The sequence below is a fragment of the Mastigoproctus giganteus genome, chromosome 4 (assembly GCF_048544385.1).
Source record: "Mastigoproctus giganteus isolate SK-2022 chromosome 4, ASM4854438v1, whole genome shotgun sequence".
In the NCBI taxonomy this organism is placed as follows: domain Eukaryota; kingdom Metazoa; phylum Arthropoda; class Arachnida; order Uropygi; family Thelyphonidae; genus Mastigoproctus; species Mastigoproctus giganteus.
In genome coordinates, this window is record NC_143578.1 from 93,213,856 (window position 1) to 93,235,248 (window position 21,393).

Consider the following 21,393-nt stretch of genomic DNA (forward strand, 5'->3'; position numbering starts at 1 on the left):
CATTTTCGAGACACATATGGATTACGATAGGCATCACTTCTTTCTTGGTAGGAAGTTCAATCACCACTCTTTGTTTGATATGTATATCTGTAACGTCCACCATTTTGAACTATCAGTATCCTGTACTCATGAAACCGATCACAGTCCCACTCAGTATGATGAAACTAGAGACCTCTAGTGACCATTTGGTGACTGCAAAATGATCTATGGTGCCACAGTTGAAAGCAAAAAAAAATTATGAGGCATTAGTTTCGTACCGTTTCTCATATTAATGTTATAAATTTTTAATATATTACTCAATAATTACATTTTAATCAATCACCTACAATAAATTTTCTCTTTATACCCTGGGAAGCTACATATCATCAGTGGAATTTACAAGTTAGAAAACACAAGAACATTGCCATATTTAATAGTCACATGAGCTTGAACCATGGTCAGCTTAAACTCATGTGCTACTGTATTCCTGTGCTAACCACTTGGCTAAGTCGGGCTATATGTGTAATGAAAGGAAATTAGAGCAAAAAGGATGCCGATATGATGCCAAATTTTGAAATCCCTGATCTGGTGGATGTGGTGTGAAATTCTTAAATCAAAAATCTTTTTTTTTTTTTGATATATGTTGATGTATTTAAAGAACATTGAAAAAAAATTATAAAATGAATCCATAAATAAGTAGTCTCTTTCAGTCCAGAATTATTTTTTAACTGGCCATTTTTTCCTTTTTTAACCATAATCCTTTACATTTAATAGGCAACAAAGTGGGGAAGAAATAGCAGTTACAGTGGCTTTGAGTAAAAGTATATTTTCAGGAGCAAAAGGCAGTTCAGAAAAGCTAACTGTTTATAGATGGCAGAAGGTATGTGAGTGTTACTTATAAAACTAAAATTCAGTGGTAGATTTAGCATCATTGCTGATTGTATTATATAACATACTAAATATGCCTGTAGTATATCACAGATTCTGTGATATACTACAGGCGGTGGAGGGCTACTTCATAGTGCCTCTGCACAATAATGATCCTGTGCTAACTGTTAGCTAACACTGGTAAACATGTAAATGTTACAAAAACGAAAATACCCAATCTAAATGAATTTTATGATGCTCAACACAAAAATCACATTAAAATTTGTCAATTGGCTCTTGTTTTCGCATTACAATTGGGGTCTCATATTAGTGAGTTACTCTACATTATCAACTATGGCTCTTGGCAAAATGCATGACAACACCGCAGTTTCAGTACCACCACGCTCTTATCATGATTGGCAACTGTCGCCTAGCCCTGCATTATGTAATAAGTTGTTGCCACAAATACATCAACTCTTTGCAATAATCCTCGAATACGGCTAGGTACTGGGTGATTTGTTTTTCTGTGAGATTCCTACGTTTTGTACATTATTTGTCGCATGTAAGATTAATATGCCCCATAATTGTGTGAATAGTCCGGATGACTTCTGTTACGTATCTGGAGAAGACGTGTTAGCTTCAAGAAAGCATCCCCTAACTCGAGCCATAAAAAAGGCTCATTTACACCCAAATACTTCTTGTATTTTGGGTGTAAATGAATAAAGTAGGTGACCAGAACAAGAACTGGGCTGCACACATATGTTGCACTATCTGTTTATTAAAACTCAATACGTGGGTGAATCGGGAGGTACGTTTTATGCCTTTTGCAGCCCACGATATGGAGGGAATCAACAAATAACGTCACAGACATACTTCTCTATGATGCCTCCTATTAGAAAAGGGATGGCAAGGGAAAAAAAAAGTGGACAGTGGCATACCCAAACATACCATCTGCAATTCATTGCATGCCTCATTGTGAAATACTACTTATTCCTGAACCACCTGACTGTTTTTCTGTACACTCTGATGAAAATGAAGACACTGATGAACATCAACTTGATATACAAGAAGTACAGCAGCTGTCTACGTCAAGGAATCCACCATTTATCCAAACCTTATCCTTCTGAACCACATAAGATCACAGAAACTGAGATTAATGACCTCATCAGTGATCTCGAACTGCCAAAGAATAAAGTAGAGCTTTTTTCCTCAGGGCTACAACAGTTGAATCTTTTAGATCATTCTGTGAAAGTGACATTTTGTACTCGAAATAAAGACTACGATAAACTGTATCAAACTAAAGGTGAACTCACTGTTTGTAAGGATGTTGATGGTCTGATGGCAGCAATGAATGTGAGGTGCTTTCTCGAAGAATGCTGACTATTTATAGACAATTCTAAGGATAGCCTTAAGGCTGTGTTATTACACAATGGAAATATGCTGCCTTTAATACCTCCTGCGTATGCTGTCCACAAAAAAGAAACATACACAAACATGGAGAACATCCTCTTAGGTGTACACTATCAGGAGTATGAATGTTAGATATGTGGTGATTTAAAAGTAATCGCAATTTTATTAGGACTACAAAAGGGTTACACTAAGTATTGTTGCTTTCTCTGTGAGTGAGGTAGTCGTACCAAGGATATGCACCACGAGAAGAGGAATTAGCCTCAATGAAAATCGTTAACACCTGGAATGAAAAACGTAGCATTTGAACCTCTGTTAGATCCAAATAAAGTTTTGCTTCCACCACTCCACCTTAAATTGGGGCTCATGTAAAATTTCATGAAGGGTTTGGAAGTGAATGGTCCTGCATTCACTGATGCAGGACCATTCACTTCCAAAGTGAATATACAAGAGAAATTCCCAAGACTTAGTACAGAGCAGATTAAATCAGACATTTTCATTGGTCCACAAGTAAGGCGACTTTTCAAAGACAACAGTTCGAATGTATCCTTAGTTATAGCAAGAAATCAGTGTGGAAAGCCTTTCATAATGTTTTGACTGGTTTTCTAGGAGATGTTAAAGCGGCAACTACAGACAGCTTGTGGAAGATCTCATTACTTCTTATGAAAAACTGGGGTGCAACATGTCATTGAAGTGCATTTCTTGTATTCACACCTGAATTTTTTCTCACCAAACTGTGGTGTTGTCAGCGACAATCATGGTGATTGCTTCTATCAAGACATCGCAGTGATAGAACAAAGATACAAAAGCAATTTGGAGTGCCACCATGTTAGCCGATTATTGCTGAAATGTGAAAAGGGATGCTCCTGAAGCTGAATACAAGTGAAATGGGAAAAGGTCCCGTGTTTGATACAGGTATGTTCGTAGCTACGTTTTACTGCCATATAAATAAAAAATACTTTTGTATAAATATAAAAAACTACTTTTTTCTGAGCCAATCTGCCATTTTAAGCACTATTTTCGTGTTTAGCACCCCAAAATCTATAAAATAAACTTACTTTTCTCCCATAACAAGATATGACACAAAATTTTTTGTTCAGTGTAATTTATTAAAAATATCAAAAGTTTCTTACCTTCCTAACTATAGGCACACCTTTAGATTGGTAATTTTTGAAGAAATTTCTTACAGTTATCACAGTAATCGTGCATATGAACCTATCATGTGCTGTGTCACTCTCTTTGCAACAATTTTTCTAGAAAAGTGGTACGAGATCCAGAAGGTGCCAACATTACAAAGTTTCAAGTTATGTTTTTGTTTTTTAGATCAAGATTACTTGCTTTTATTTCTCATGTGTAACTTGTGTAGTTTTCAAGTTTTGCATGCTTCATGATGTGCCAAATTTGAAATAATTTTTTTGAAATAAATTTGAAAATGGAGTTGGCTAATAGTTTGTAATATATATATATATTTAAATAAAAAAGTAATAAAAAATAATGTATATATATATTACTAGATTGTGGATATAGCTTAGCTTAATTTTTCAGCACTCTTTAATAATCCTCATAATAATCCGCTTAGTTGGTTGAAAGTTTTGCCACATGCATAGTGTTAAGAGATTCTAATAACTTACAGGGATTATAAATTTAAAAACTAAGTTATGGGCTTTAAAAATTTTTCTAAGAGAGGAAAGTGCACCTTCCATTCTATGGTTGTTTAATTAAAATAAATTACACGAAGTGAGATAAAAGCTAATAGCCATGCACGAGCAACTTTCGAAATCGTCTTCAGTTAGATATAGTGGGGAGGGGAGAGTGCGCAAGTGTATTATATACAGGTTGGGATCCCAAAATGCATTTCAGTGCACGTGGAAACTTAATACATATTAATACATACTAAATTTCAAATAGGGGAGAAGTTGGCAGGAATCTTTTTTGTTTAATATATTAAGTGATGTGTGGCGCTTAAACCACTCAATGACGAGGGCTTCGTTTTGAAGGATTTTATAACTGGAATTTAGTTTAACTATTGTGATCGCTGAATCGATGAGTGGGTTATGATTATAAGATTGAACTTGTTGTGTTAGTTCTGTACTTGCTAAATTAGATTTGAAGCTATTAAAGTGGTAGTATGCACGTGTGTTAGAAATTTTTGATGTTCCGAACTGCTATAGTAACATGCTTGACAATCTGATTGGCATCTAATTAAATATATAATATTATTATGATCTTGTGTACCATACTCGTATGTTCCTGTATGAATTGAATTTAGAACTTAATTTGTTATAAAATGTAAATATTAATTTGATATCTGTATTTTTAAAAATCTGTTGAAGTCGTCTAGCATACTGTTGATGGTATGGGAGAGTGATAAGGGGGTTTGTGTATCTTATTCTTATCACGTGGTTATTAATTTTGCTTGGGTTATTAGTATTATTATTGATTTTGGTGATGGTTTCTTTTATTAGTTATGTAATGGGTATTTCCTGTCGAATTTTTTGGTGAGGTATTGCAATTCTACGGATAGGTCTGTTTGTGTGTGACTATATTTGATAGCGTTTTATATCTGATTGTATAGAACTACTTTTTTTGATGTATCGAGGATGGTGTGAGAATTTACGTAAATTCTCACACGTATTTACGTAAGAATTTACGTGTATGTGTATTCTTTCTGTATATTTTTGTGCCTAAAAATGTACCTATTTTGCATATAGTGAGGTTTAGAAAATTAATTTATTATCGGTTTCTATTTCGAGGGTAAATTTGAATCTCTCATGTGTTGTATTAACGTGTTCAGTGAAGTATCGATAGTGGTTTAGTTGTCTATTAAGAGGACGTCGTCCGCGCATCTCATATATAGTTTAATCCCTAGGGGAAAGGTTGGAGCATTTTCTAAAATAGAAGCGAAGTAGATTTCAGATAAAGGGGCAGAGATACCGAGGCCCATGGGAAGGCTGAAAATTTGTTCGTAGATGTTGTTTTGAAATTTAAATTGTTTGGCGTCAAGTAACAGTGACATGAGTTCTAAAATATCATTAATGTTTAAATCAGTACGTTTTGTCAAAGTGTCTTCTTTAATTAATAGTTCTTTAAGAGCCAATAGCATGGTTTCGATGTGTACGTTTGTATATAGGGAGACAACGTCGAAGGACGCGAGAATATCGTTTTCAGATATGGTCATGGAAGTTGTACGTTCGTGTGCCTGTTTAGTATTGTAGACTTTGAACCAAGAAAATTTCATTAAAAGTGAAATAATTTTGATTAATAATTTTGAAAGTCATGGTAGGGAGTATACATTGATTAATTACTTTACATTTCAGACAAACTGGGATATTGCTCTTCAGTATGTGACTATATTTCCTGAATGCTATCCATCCAAAATTTATTCTTCTCTTGACTTCCAGCCATTTATCATTATTACAGCTAATAACTTTTCCCAGATAAGTATATGACTCCACCTTTTCAATTACTGCTCCTTCAATCATTATTTCCCTTTCCGTGGCATACTTGTTCATCATTACTTTTGTTTTAGCCATATTCATCTTTAATCCAAAATCCTTACTAACTGTGCATAACTGATTAAGATTTTCCTCTAATTCTTTGGGATCGTGGCTTATGACCACAATGTCATCTGCAAATCGTAAATGGTTTAGGTACTCTCCGTTCACATTGACTCCTTTCTGCGACCAGTCTAATCTTCTGAAAGCTTCCTCAAGGGCAGCAGTAAACAGCTTCGGAGATATTGTGTCTCCTTGTTGAACTCCTTTCTCGATTTTAAATTTGCTACTGTCTTTGTCTAGTCTAATAAAGGAGGTAGCACTCTCATATATTTTCTTCAAAATCATAATATATGGGGTATCTATGCCTTGTCTTTCCAGTGCCCGAAACATTGCCTTATGCTGTATGGAGTCAAATGCCCTTTCATAATCCACAAATGCCAGGCATAATAGTGTTTTAGATTCATTTGCTTTCTCCATTAGCTGTGATATTACGTGAAGGTGATCCATAGTTGAGAATCCTGTCCTAAAGCCAGCTTGCTCTTTCGGTTGATTCTCATCAAGTATTCTTTCTAATCTGTTAGTAGTGACCCTTGTGAACAACTTGTAGATGTGGGATAACAAGCTAATTGGTCTATAATTTCCAATTTCTGATTTATCTCCTTTCTTATGCAGCAAAACTATGATTGCATTATTCCACTACTTAGGCATCACACCTTTTTTAATGCACTTTGTAGTAGTAGTAGTAGTAGTAGTGGCACATGATGCAAGAAAGCAAGTGTAGGAGCTTATGCAGCATCAGCAAAAATAAAAAAATAAAAAAAAAAAAAAAATCACACCATTCCCTCCAAATGCCTGTCCAGTTCCTCCTTAAATTTATTTAACCTATCAACTTCTACAACGACAGATGGAAGTTTGTTCCAGCAATTAACCACCTACTGGCTAAAGGCAAATTTCCGCACATTTATTCTACATCTGTCCTTTCTTAATTTGAACTTATGTCCCCGTAGGTTGGTAATCTGAACAAGTGGAAGGATCCCATCAGAATTCAGCGTGCTCAACCCATTCAAGGCCTTATAGACCTCAATCAGATCACCGCGCAGGTGCCTAGTCTCCAGCCACTGCAATTTGCAGAACTTAAGCCTCTCTTGGTAAGAGAATCCCTTCATTCCCCTCACCAATCGTGTTGCTCTTCTCTGTACACGCTCAAGCAAATCTACATCCTTCCTAAAATGAGGCCTCCAGACCTGTACGCAGTACTCAAGGCGTGGCCTGACCATTGCCTTATACAGAGGGACAATCACCTCCTTTTCCCTGCTAGCAAAATTCCTATATATCATTGACAAAACCCCATGACCCGCCCTAGCAGCCTGTCTGCACTGCTCAGAAAACTTCATATCTGACTGCACAATTACTCCCAGGTCTTTTTCATTTTCTATCACCTTAAGTGTAGTACCACACAGTTGGTACGTTTCTCTGGGGTTACTTCTACCCATATGCAGTACTTTGCATTTGTCAAGGTTGAATTTCAGTTGCCACTTCTTAGCCCATCTGCCCAAATTATCTAGATCCTGTTGCAGTAGCACACTGCCATTACTGTCATTAACAACCCTGCCAACCTTTGTGTCATCTGCAAACTTCGACGTTAAGCCTGATATACCTTCATCAATATCATTGATAAATACACAAAACAACAGTGGACCCAACACCGAACCCTGTGGGACTCCACTAATAACATTAGTCCACGAAGAGCAGCACCCATTGATTACCACCCTCTGTCTTCTCCCACTTAACCATCCTTTTATCCATTGTAGCAACTTACCCTTAATACCATTCTGCTCCAATTTGTACAGTAGTCTTCCATGCGCAACAGTGTCAAAAGCTTTCCTGAAATCCAAGTATATGATATCAAAATTATTTTTTGCATCCAGTTCCTTTGTGACCACATCATAATAACCAATCAAATTTGTCGGACAAGACTTTCCCTTAACAAACCCATGCTGTGTTTGAATTATTGCTGCAGTCTTGTCTAGATGATCCTGCAATGCATCTTTAACCAGCGACTCCATTATTTTACCCGGAACAGAAGTTAAACTAACTGGTCTGTAATTACTCGTGTCACCCTTCGATCCACCTTTGTGAATTGGGGACACATTTGCACATCTCCAGTCCGTGGGAACCTCCCCTGAGTCCAAGGATGCTCTCATAATTATGGCTAAGGGTTTGCTTAGTTTCTTTGCCGCCTCCTTTAAAATAACTGGATAGATCCCATCCACCCCAGGTGCCTTTCTTATGTTTAACTTCAACAATTTCTCCTCCACTTTGCTCTCAGTTATTACAAAATCATTAAGCACACTACTACAATTTGATAACCTTCTTCCATTTTCAAATTGTAATAATTCCTCACGTGTGAATGTAGATGCAAAATACTCATTCAGTTTATTTGCTATCTGAGCAGGATCATCAACAGTCGAACCATCGATGTCAAGTGGACCAATCATATTCATCCCCTTCCTTTTAGAGTTTATATAAGTAAAGAAATCCTTGCTGTTTTTCTTAGCATCTTTTGCCAAAGATTTCTCGTAATCCGCCTTCGCCTGCCGAACCTCCTTTGTGACCTGATTACAGACTAGCTTATATCTGCCACAGGCTTCTGCGTCACCTGATAATTTATATGCATCCCATGCATTTTTCTTCTCTGTCACGAGTCTCATTAGTTCATTTGATAACCATTTAGGCCTAAACCTTGAACGATATTTCTTAATCGGTATATAAAGTCTAGTAGCTTCCACAATTAATTCTTTGAATGCTTCCCACTTAGAATTTACTGTTTGTAACATCGTCAGTTGATCCCACTGTACAGAATTTAAAAACTGTCTGAGACCACTGTACTCCCCTTTACGGAAGCAAAAACCCTTTCCTTTACCCCTGACGGTAGTTACCTCTTTGAGTAAATCCCACTTCAGCACACTGTGATCACTGCCACCTAGTGGTTCCTTTATCTGCAAATTCTTAATACACGAATGATCACTGCTGATAACCAGATCAAGAGTGTTACTTTCTCTGGTTGCCTCTCGAACATGCTGCTGCAGAAAACAATCATCCAATAACTCCACAAAAGTCTGACTAGTGTGTGAGTGACCAACCCACAAGTTCCAGTCAATATCTGGGAAGTTAAAATCCCCCATTATAAGACATTCTGATTTACTGGCCCACTCTATTTCTCTGTACAATTGTTCATTGTACTCATTCAAGTCATTAGGCCTATAACACACTCCTACTCTTATTTTTCCTTTCGCAGTGCTTATCTCACACCAAACTGACTCAACAGAGCACTGTTCATCTATATTAACTGGGTGCACTTCCTTTGATTTTATGTTTTTCTTAATTAACAGCATAACACCCCCTCCCTTTCTGTCCTGTCTATCCTTTCTGTACACATTGTACTCCCCAAATTCCAGTTCTGCATTCCTTATATCTTTGTGACACCACGTCTCTGCTATCCCAACAATATCCGCCTTTGATGTCTTGACCAACACTTCAAATTCATCAAATTTATTTACTATACTTCTAGCATTGGTATACATGCTCCTATGCCTATTCCTTGTTACCCTAACACATCCCATATACCCAACTATTCCATGATGACTGCCATCCGTCCCTGAAACCCCCAACACCCCTCGCTCCAGGTCGCTTCTTATTCTAATAGAAGTTGTGCAAGAATCACCTTCACCTCTGCCTGCGGTTACTGTTAAACTATTAGTCTTTGTATCCCCCCAAACTAGCAGTTTTCCGACCCACCTAACACTGCCTCGATAGCATCAGCAAATATTCTTGCACCCTTTCTATTTAAGTGTATCCCATCCCTGTAGAAGCAATCTCTCCTGTTAACAAGTACAGTCCAGGCTGAAAAAAATTCTACCCCTTGAGCCTTGCACAATCTTTCCAGGGCCGAATTGATCGACAAGGCTCTCATCATATACTCCCTCCTATCGTGTCTGGGCAGAATTGCAGACACTTTCAAATTCAATCCTATTTCATGGCTTTTTTTCAACAGTGACCTGTACTTGTTGAGTAATTCCGCCGGTCTCTTACTCTTAATATCATTAGTGCCAACGTGTACAACTATATCACCTTTTGTGCCCTTGAAAGATGATATCCGCTCTACAACGTCATCAACCTTTGCCCCTGGCAGACATACCCTGGTCCTGTTCCACCTATCCTTTTTACAAAATATATTCCCCGTCTCCCTGACAATAGAGTCACCAACAATAACTAGTTCCTTTGGGACCAGCGCATTCTGCTTTGGAGATTGCCGCTGTGTTGCCTGATGCCCAGGAGTGAGCTCTGGCGTTGAGTTGAGCAGCTGAGAGCCTGATGGGCCCCTCAATTTAGATCTTTCGAGGGCATCCACCCTGTCCTTCAACCCTGTCCTTGTGAAGAGCGTTGCCAGTTTTTGTGTTATGTCTCTTCCTCCCAATTTTAACAACTCTACAGTAACTTCATCTTTCACCGGGGCTTTCCGATTCTTCATTTTCTTCAATGCATGTTCTACCTCATCAGGAAGAATATCGGGTATGTCGTATGTGTTGCTACTTTGCAATCCATCTTCCCCACTGCTGGTATCATTCCCTCGCTCCTTGTATAATTCTCTATAGTAGTCTTCTGCTATTTGAATTATGCCTTCTCTGCTGTTTATAAGTAAAAAAAAAAAAAAAAAGTAAAGTGCAGCCATTATCAACCCACTGCAGGATGGAAGCCTCCTCAACAATTCATGTTGAGGGAAATGGACCATAATCTGCCACGCTGGTCCAGTGCGGGTTGGCAGATTGACCGTATTCAGCAGTCAGGGGCTTGAACCCCGGCCTGCTCAAAGAGCGTGTGCTACTGCACTCCCGCTCCTGCCCACTCGGCTACGGAGGCCGTTTATAAGTACACCATCAGTATTCTTCAGTTTCAGTATCATTTGTCTTTCTGTATTACTGCTCATGGCTGCTGATTTAAATCCTTTGTTTTCCCTTAATGCTTTTTCTACTTTTCTTGTGTTAAATCTTCTTATGTCCTCTCTGAGTCTCTTTCTAATGGCTTTGCATAACTCAGTATACTCAATTTTCTCCCTGTCAGTGTTTTTCTTGCTCTTCATTCGTCGTCTTTGGTTCATCATGACAAGTGTTTCTTGACTAATTTTTTCTTCTTTGGATTTCTGTTTCCCTATAGGTTTCTTGGGCTTTATCACTTTCAGAAAGTTGTAATATTCCTCGTCGATATCTTGGTCCTGAGCAGTCTGCAGAAGCTCAAACTTGTTCTTAACTTCCAGTACATACTGCTTTTTCTCTTCTTCAGTTATCTCAAAGACCTTCATATTATTTACTCGAGTCAGTTTTTTCCTTTCCTTTCCTACATCTATATCAAGTGTACATCTTACCATTCTGTGATCACTTCCAACATTTACCTTATTCAGGACGATAACGTTATTCACAATATATCTTCTGTTAGTGAGGATGAAGTCGATTTCATTAGTTGTTAATCCATTTGGACTCTTCCATGTCCACTTTCTGTTCACCCTTTTCTTGAAAAAAGTGTTCATTACTGACAGTCCTTGAGATTCTGCAAATTCCACAAGTCTTTCACCTCTTATTTCTTTCACCAATTCCAAAATTTCCTATAGTTCCTCTTTCTGCGCTGTTTTGCCTTTTTCCAACCTTAGCGTTGAAGTCCCCCATAATAATAGTGTAGTGGGTTTTCTGCTCATCTAGAAGACTCTCAATTTCGGTGTACATTTCTTCAACCTCTTCATCATCATGGCTCGATGTTGGTGCATAAATCATTATAATCTTTAGCTTGTACCTCTTAGAAATCTTGAGTATTAGTCTTGACACCCTTGGTGATGTACTTTTGAATTCCAAAATGTTGTTTTTAAAATCTTTATGAACCAGAAACCCAACTCCACCTTCACTCCTTTCACTGTTTCCATTGGAGTACAGCAGATTTCCACTTGATAAACTTATAAGTGATTCATTTCTTCTTCTTCTTTCAGCCAAACCGATAATATTCCAATTCACATTTTCTAATCCCTTTTCCAGCTCTAATATCCTGTCTTCAACAATGAGTGATCGTACGTTATAACAGGCCAAGTTCAGTTTCCGTGCATGGCAGCCTGGTCGTACCCAGAGATTCTTAGCACCCTCTGCTTCCACTCTGATCCTCTTGCTGCCATAAGAGGGAGAGTGAAAGCTGCTGGGGACTGAGGGCCATTTGTATTATTGTGCTCTCATATGCTGGAGGGTTTGGTCTTTTCCTCTTCACGCTGACCAGGCGTCTTGAAGAAAACCACTCTACACGTTCGTTGCCACCTAAGTGACATAACAGGGCTTACCATCGAGAAGGTGTGCATGAGTGGATTTTAGGGAGGCAGGCTAACCAGACTTCTCCTAAATCTTCTGTAATAGAGATATTGGATCCATCAGTGTTTTAGGCTGAGTGTCTGATAACACACAGGATACCTGTTCCCCTCTAAGCCCCTTTGTACGCATATGAATTTATAAATTTATTCAATTTATAAGCATATAAATTAAAAGCAAACGACGAAACCTTCCATGACAAGCGCATAACACATACTGAACAAGGATTAGCGAGAAACATCCACGCTCACGATTTTGTCACCCCTCTCCCCCCCCCACCCGCTGAGCGCTGTTTTGACCGGAAAAGATAATTTTAGCCACGCCCATCTTTTTTTATGGCAGAAAATGTTCACTGCGCTTTAAAATTCACATTTTTTTTCAGGTTTCATTTTATATTAAATCAGCGACCGCGAATACGCGAAACCACGAATACAGATACCGCGAATAGCAGGGGTTTACTGTATATATAAGCAGACGTATATGTGCATGCACACATTTGAAATTTTGCATGCTTATTGTTGATATTTTCAAGCCACAGAATGTAAGAGACTAATAGTTCCAAGTCAGTGGAACTATTAGTCTCTTACATTATTTTGTCTTCAATATATATATATATATTTTTTTTTTAAATAAAAGTGTACCAAACAGCATTTTTTAGATATTCAAATATTTTGTTAAAAACTCAATGAATATCTCAGTCCATTAAGAGAAGATGAGATACTGGTATAATCCAAGCAGAATTCAAAAAAACTGATAGCAATGTTTAAAAGTTCAAACATAGCTATTCAATTCATCATACCTCACATCCATGTACTTGAGAACATTGCTCCTAGACGTGTTGAAGATTGTTATGTGCAAATTTATTTCACCCACAATTTCAAATCGTCCACTTCCATTTTGAAAATTGATTATCATAACAGACTAAAACCATATGTATGGTTCTGACTTAGTTATGCCGAGGGTTCTGGAGAGTATAAAGCAAAAGAAGCACAAATTTATTTCCATTAGCAGTTCAGTATTTTCAAATTTGAAATTATTTTTGGATAAGTTTCCAATACTTCTTGGTGTCATTAAAGATGAAGAAATAGATGTTTTGAAATGTTATTTCTGACAGTTTCAGTGTAAGAACCTATCAGATGCTATTATAAAAGAAGAAAGAAAGAATTGATGTACATTGGTCCCTGGTCAGGGAACTGGCAAGTGCACAAGGAAGTGTGAAATATAACAAATTATCCCAAGTCATTCTTGATATTTTAATTATTCTTCATAGCAATGTGCTCAATGGCAGAGAATATTCACCCAGGCAGTGGGAGGTGGGGGGCCTGAATTTTGTTCTCTTTCTGGTGAAACTTTGGAAATGCTCTTCACAAGCAAGGCTGAAAAGTAGTGCCATTGTTATAAACAGAACTTTGACTCAGCATATGTGAAGAGGTGAAAGTCTGCAATACTACCTTTTTTGAAGCAATAAAAATTAGTTGATGTCTAATACAATCAGAAATGTTTTTTCTATGGATTTCTTTTTGGAAAAAAATTCCTAGAAAAAATATTAGAAAAGGTAATGTTTAAAGCATACTGTACTGGTAAACAATCCTGTGGCTGCATTTTAATACAAAATGTGCATTTTTTCAGTAACATAATTTCTAGTGCAGTGTAGAATTTAACAAAGAAAAGAAAAAAAAAAAAAAAAAAAAAGGGAAGCCTTTTCCTAAATTTTTCCCGCCTCTCTGTTTCCTGTCATTAAGGAAAGCACACCTGCTTTGGCTCCAAAACCTCCTGTTTTTCTACTTGCAAATGTCTTGTCTCCTGCTTTTTAAAAGTAAAAAGTTGGCAGTTTTATGAAACACATTTTAAATGAAGGACATTTCACAAGACAACATACACTGTTAGTTTATTGGCTTCTGTCAATTAAAACTCCTGCTTCATATGGATGGTTAAGTGGGAGAAGACAGAGGGTGGTAATCAATGGGTGCTGCTCTTCGTGGACTAATGTTATTAGTGAAGTCCCACAGGGTTCGGTGTTGGGTCCACTGTTGTTTTGTATATTTATCAATGATATTGATGAAGGTATATCAGGCTTAATGTCGAAGTTTGCAGATGATACAAAGGTTGGCAGGGTTGTTAATGACAGTAATGGCAGTGTGCTACTGCAACAGAATCTAGATAATTTGGGCAGATGGGCTAAGAAGTGGCAACTGAAGTTTAACCTTGATAAATGCAAAGTACCGCATATGGGTAGAAGTAACCCCAGAGAAACGTACCAACTGTGTGATACTACCATTAAGGTGGTAGAAAATGAAAAAGATCTGGGAGTAATTGTGCAGTCAGATATGAAGTTTTTTGCGCAATGCAGACAGGCTGCCAGGGCAGGTCATGGGGTTTTGTCAATGATATATAGGAATTTTGCTAGCAGGGAAAAGGAGGCATGTACAGAGAAGGGCAACAAGATTGGTGAGGGGAATGAAGGGATCCTCTTATCAAGAGAGGCTTAAGTTCTGCAAATTGCAGTGGCTGGAGACTAGGCACCTGCACGGTGATCTGATTGAGGTGTATAAGGCCTTGAATGGATTGAGCACGCTGAATTCTGATGGGATCCTTCCACTTGTTCAGGTTACAAACCTATGGGGGCATAAATTCAAATTAAGAAAAGACAGATGTAGAATAGATGTGCGGAAATTTGCCTTTAGCCAGCGTACGGTTAATTGCTGGAACAAACTTCCATCTGTCGTTGTGGAAGTTGATAGGTTGAATAAATTTAAGAAGGAACTGGACAGGCATTTGGAGGGAATGGTGTGTTTTTTTTTTTGGCTGATGCTGCATAAGCTCATACACTTGCTTTCTTGCATCACATGCCACTACTACTACTATATTCAAAAGCACTCAAATCAATAAAAACTAAGTGCAAGGAAATAATTATGAAAGTTAGTCCTGCAAAAATTGTAGTTGATTATGTAGTGACTTAATTTTAGGGCTAAAGAAGTGGCTTTCAATAGATTTTGAAGGCTATCAAATTCAGTTGTGTTCTGTAAAGGAATGCAATTCCAGCTCAGAATTTGAAAATGGCTGGAGATTCTAAAAATAAGATAGCATATTTTTGGAATGTCATTATTGAAAGCCATTGAAATGTCTGATTGTTTTGCAGAAAGATTTTGAGTCAGTTCAACAGCAAAATAACTGTTTAGAAGAATTCTCTATATTTTTGACACCTATATAGTCAAAGGAATTAAATTTCCTATTGAGATGGAATCCCAGTAACCAAATGATAGAACTGCAAAGTCATGCAAGAGGTTTAACACAATGTTCAGTTCAAGCTTTTACATTCAGCATTCTCATGTATTTCAGTTGATTGAAGTCCTAATTTTTTGGATAATATCTGTGCTAAAATTAAAAGTATTTACAAATATGAAAAGAATCAGATACCCTCTTCCAACATTTTAATTATGAATTACAAGATTGGAGTATTAAATATATTTGACTTTTTATCATATTTTTATTTTAAAATAAATTAATGAACCCATATACATGAAACTTTTCTTGCAGTAACCCCATTTAGCATTAGCATAGGCACATGATGCAAGAAAGCATGCTTATATAGCATCAGCCAAAAAAAAAACTCAAAAATTTTCTAATTTCACCCATCCACTCGCTCTGAATGTCTGTTTAGTTCTGCCTTGAATCTATTTAAGCTGTCAACTTCTACAACGACAGATGAAAGTTTGTTCCAGCAATCAACCGTACGCTGGCTAAAGGCAAACTTCCTCACATCTATTCTACAACTGTCTTTCCTCAATTTGAATTATGCCCTTTCAAGTGATTATTCTGAGCAAGGGCGCCTCCGTAGCCAAGTGGGAAGGAGCAGCAGTGCATGTGTAGCACACGCTTCTTGATTAGACCGGGGTTCGAGCCCGTCACCACCAAATACGGAGGATGCGGAAAGGTCAGGGAATGACCACTGAATATCCCGGAGCAATATGGCCTTCGTTGCTAATGCTCCTAAAAAAACAAATAACAACAACATTCTGAGCAAGAGGAAGAATCCCATCAGCATTGAGCATGCTCAAACTATTCAAGGCTTTATACACCTCAATCAGATCACCTCGCAGGTGCCTAGTCTCCAGACACTGTAATTTGCAAAACTTAAGCCTTTCTTCGCAAGAGCAACCCTTTGTTCCATTCACTAATCTTGTTGCCCTTCTCTGCACTTGCTCCAGCAGCTCTACATCCTTCTTAAAATGAGGCTCCAGACCTGTATACAGTACTCAAGGTGTGGCCTGACCATTGCCTTTTACAAGGGGATAATCACCTCCATATCCCTGCTAGAAAAATTCCTGTATATCATTGTCGAGACACCATGAACATTGTCAAAATTATGTTAACACTTATTTGGAAAAAACGTTTATTGTAATCAACATTTATCAACATTTATTGTATTGTATATGTGGAATATTATGTATATAAGGTCTCAACCAGTTGTCCATTGTTATCAACACACAATAGGAAAGTAGCATTGAATGTAGTATTGAACATACGTTTGAAAGTAGCATTGAACGTCCTGATGCATAATTCTCTGGGAATAGGTGTTACCACAGTCATAATTCTTTCCTTGAGTTCATTGATATTCTGAACTTTCGTGCTGTACACTTTCTCTTTCACCATACCCCACAACCAGAAGTCGCAGGGCGTCAGTTCAGGGGTTTGGGGAGACCATTGCAAAAGCCCACATCTTCATAGAAATGTGTTATCTAGGAAATCACGAATAATATGACCAAAATGCGTAGGTGCACCGTCCTGTTGAAAATACCCTGCTGAATGTATTATCAGTGGAAGTTCATCGATTGCTTAGGACTGCAACATATGTAAGTAGGATTTGGAATTTACTGTTGGGGCATCAAAAAAGTAAGGTCCAATTACACTAGCAGTGGTAACAGCACACCATACATTCACCTGTGGGGAGGCACGTTCGTGCTCATGAAGAACTCATGGATTTTTGGTACCCCTAAAGATTGTGTTGTGTTGGTTCACATGACCACTAGTGTGAAAAGTGGCTTCATCACTGAACGCCATCTGATAGACATTGTCAGGTTGGATGTTTGGCATTTCTGCTAAAATCTGGCAGCATTCTACATGAACACGTTTTTGACCTTATGTCAATGTTTGGACGAGTTCAATATGGTACAGGTGCATTCCAAGGTCCTGCGTTAAAATTCTCCTCACTGTGAAATTCCTGTTTCCAAACTGCATTGTTTGGTAGACTTTCCTGGACTATTCCGAATTGATAGCTGAACAACAGCGATGTTCATTTCACTTCTACCTGTTCTGGGACATCTGGTATTACCTTTAAAATTGTTCACAACTGACCCAGTTTGAACAAACTTTTCGTATATACGATAAATCATTAAATGACTTGGTGGGTCTCATTGAAATTGTTCTTGGAACTTATTGCAGACTATGGTTGGAGAACGAAACACTTCCATCAAGCTTTCCACCACTCTTCTTTCTTCTAGCGTTAACCTATCTGCCATTATATCTGAAAAAAAAAAAAAAATAAAATAAAATTCAAATGTTCATTCCATATAAGTGTTAACATAATTTTGACATACCCTGTATTAATCATTTCAATATTTTTTGCTGTAAATTTTTCACTGCTTAATAAAAAATCATAAGATTCTTTGTCGTGTGTCATGTTTTACATTAAACTTTACATTGTCATTATTAATTTAAAAAAAATTAAACTCTGTTATCATATGCTGTGATTCCAAACTTTTAGGCAGAAGTGTATTTAAGTTACCATTCAATTTATCTTTTTCTTACTTATTACTGATATTCATCGTACAAATTAACTGTTAAAAATTATAATTGGATATTAATTAACTATTAATTATGCAGTAATACCTGACTAGTAATAAGATTTCTTACTTAATACCAAGAAAACCTAAATGTAAGTTAGATTATTAAAAAAACTCCAGATAATTAAAGAAAGAACCCTGTGTAATTCAGTTATTTTCAGCTGTTCTGTCATCTTTAGAGTCACTGAGAGGTGGTATAGGAAGCGCCATGAAATATCTGTGAATAACGTGGTCCAAGACAGATTACACTCTACACAGATTGAAATGTTTATTTTTTTTTTTAACTATTCTGTTGGTTTATAGTTGCTGTTGACCTGCCTGTCTAGAAGCCATGATGAATATTGTTTTTGTTTGTTCAGCAAATTTCTAATTTGAATATATATATATTATAAATTCATTAAACCTTGACATTGGATTTATGTCTTGGCCTGTATGCAGCTGTAATAGTACTATCCTCACCTTTAAATAAAGATGTGTTCTGACATAACGTGAGGTGCAGTGATTGGTCCTGTATTGCAACAAAACTGTTTCCAAAATTAATTACTTAATCAGTTAATTATTTAACTTTCCAGCATGCCCATCAAAAAATGTTATGGCTACAACCATGTTGATGTATAGATTTTACTATTTAGCTTTTCTGTGATGTATATAGCAAGAAATATTTGAAAATAGAAATTTTTTTAAATTTTTTCTTAATTCTAACACTGTAATTGGATAATAATATTAAGACATATTAGTGTTCTTATCTAAATTTTTTTTTCTTTAATGCCTTAAGGTTAACTTTTTGACATATATTGGACTTCAGATACATTCAAGAAATGTGTGAAATCAAAGCCAAAATTAACACAATGTGTGCTTTTATATTAATACTTGAGGAATACTTTAGGAATGCTAAAAGTCACACAAAATTCACACATTTTTCTGTTTTTGATTGAGGACACTCACTGACACAACTACTTGAATTAAATTCCATATCAGTTTATATGATAAATAAGCTTCCTCTGTACACAGCTGAAATAAGTATTTTTTAATATTATGAATCAACAGGATTGCCTTAATTTTAGATATAGGCAGCTTCTTTTCCAATCAACTCTCCTAGTCCAACTCGCTAATAATTCTTGGGGAAGGCAATATCAATTTTGCGAAACATGTGGGACAGCTTCCCCACTGTCAAAACCATAGTGTTCAGATCATATGGTCTCAACAATGAGCGCTCAAGACTTCTGTCTTCAAACACGAAACCTCTGGCAGCAAGGAAACCATTACGTGGATTGACATGAAATTAGATTTTTGAAGGTCTAAACTGCTTAATAAATATGGACCGATTATTTCTGTAGCTTGTATTTTTTAATGGACAATTTTGTAATGTAGTTGTTAATCATAATTTGTGTTTGTTCAGAAGCTGAATGATGTGTGGTTTTGTAACAAAACAAACACGCAGGCTTTGTATTGTTACAAAGCCTGTGTGAACAAAATGACAGCAACTTTTGAGCAGGAACTGTAGGAGATGCCCATTTGACTTGGTAATCTGCTGTTGGCATTCCTGATATGGACAATCACAGTATCACCTGGCATTTTAGGCCTGCCATTATGTGGTTTTACACTTGCACAGCCAGAGTCATGAGGTTTTCCAATCAGTTCCCAATGTATTGGACTTCATAAACATTTTCAGTATTCCTGTTCTTCCTTTCTTTCTTGTTGTTCGCTTCTTTTCTATATTCCCGACTTTAGCAAAGGAAATGAATACAACTAAAAAGCATCTCTGTTGTAAAGTTAATATCGGAGATTACCTAGGAAGTAAACGGCATTACTGTTGAACGACTTTTCATATACATGATGTGTAGTGGTGCTGCCATCTGTTGTTAAGTTATAGTCTAAATGTTAGCCAAATTGTGTGTTGTTTCTAGTAATATAATTAGAGATACATACAATTAGCATTAGTAGAGGCATATGATGCAAGAAAGCAAGCTTATTCAGCATCAGCCAAAAAAAAAAAAAAAAAAAAACAAACACACCACTCCCATTTCACCCCTCCGTTCGTTCGAAATACCTGTCCAGTTGAGCCTTAAATTTGTTTAGGCTATCAACTTCAACAACAAGTGACGGAAGTCAGTTCCACCAACCAACCACCCGCTGGCCAAAGGCAAATTTCCGCACATCTATCCAACATCCGTCCTTCCTCAATTTGAATTTATGCCCTCTGAGGTGATTATTTTGAGCAAGATGAAGAATCCCATTGGCATTGAGCATGCTCAAACCATTCAAAGCCTTATACACCTCTATCAGATCACCTCGCCGGTGCCTAGTCTTCAGACTCTGTAATTTGCAAAACTTAAGCCTTTCTTCGTAAGAGCAACCCTTTGTTCTATTCACTAATCTTGTTGCCCTTCTCTGTACCCGTTCCAGCAGCTCTACATCCTTCTTGAAATGAGGCCTCCAGACCTGTATACAGTATTCAAGATGTGGCCTAACCATTGCCTTATACAAGGGAATAATCACCTCCTCATCCCTGCTAGAAAAATTCCTGTATATCATTGACAAGACACCATGAGCTACTCTTGCAGCTCGTCTGCACTGCTCAGAGAACTTCATATCTGTCTGCACAATTACCCCCAGGTCCTTTTCATTCTCCACCACTGTCAGTGTAGTACCGCAGAGTTGATACATTGCTCTGGGGTTACTGTTTCCCATATGTAGTACTTTACATTTGTCAATGTTAAACTTCATTTGCCACCTCTCAGCCCATCTGTTCAACCTTTCCAGATCCTGTTGCAGCAAAATAGCTTCAGTAGTGTCCTTAACAACCCTGCCAACCTTTGTATCATCTGCAAACTTGGACATTAAACTTGATATCCCATCATCAATATCATTCATAAACACCGAAAACAACAACGGACCCAACACTGAACCCTGAGGAACTCCACTAATAACATTAGTCCACGTTGAGCAGTGTCCATTGATTACCACTCTCTGTCTTCTGCCACTCAACCATCCCCTTATCCATAGCAGCAATTTGCCTCCAATGCCACACTGCTCCAATTTGTGCAGCAGTCTTCCATGCGCAACAGTATCAAAAGCCTTTCTAAGATCCAAATATATAATATCAAAGTTATTCCCTGCATCCAGTTCTTTTGTAACTACATCATAGTATCCAATCAAATTGGTCAGGCAAGACCTGCCCTTAACAAAACCATGCTGCGTCTGAGCTATAACTGAATTCTTGTCTAGATGATCCTGCAGTGCTTCTTTAACGAGTGCCTCCATTAATTTACCTGGAACAGAAGTTAAACTAACAGGTCTATAATTACTTGTGTCAGCCTTTGATCCTCCTTTGTGAATTGGGGTTACATTTGCACATCTCCAGTCTATGGGTACCTCCCCTGAGTCCAAAGAAGCTCTCAT

The 21,393-nt window shown here is 37.3% G+C and overlaps 1 protein-coding gene across 3 annotated transcripts in view; it reads left to right on the forward strand.

The window, feature by feature from the left end:
* The window catches only part of LOC150086917 (VWFA and cache domain-containing protein 1), a 464,860-nt gene that overhangs the window by 219,170 nt on the left and 224,297 nt on the right, over positions 1-21,393 (forward strand). For all 3 annotated transcript variants that reach the window (XM_090372820.1, XM_090372822.1, XM_090372821.1), the window contains exon 14: positions 754-859. In XM_090372820.1, coding sequence (XP_090228946.1) covers positions 754-859 — 106 coding nt within the window. The remainder of the gene's footprint in view (positions 1-753; positions 860-21,393) is intronic.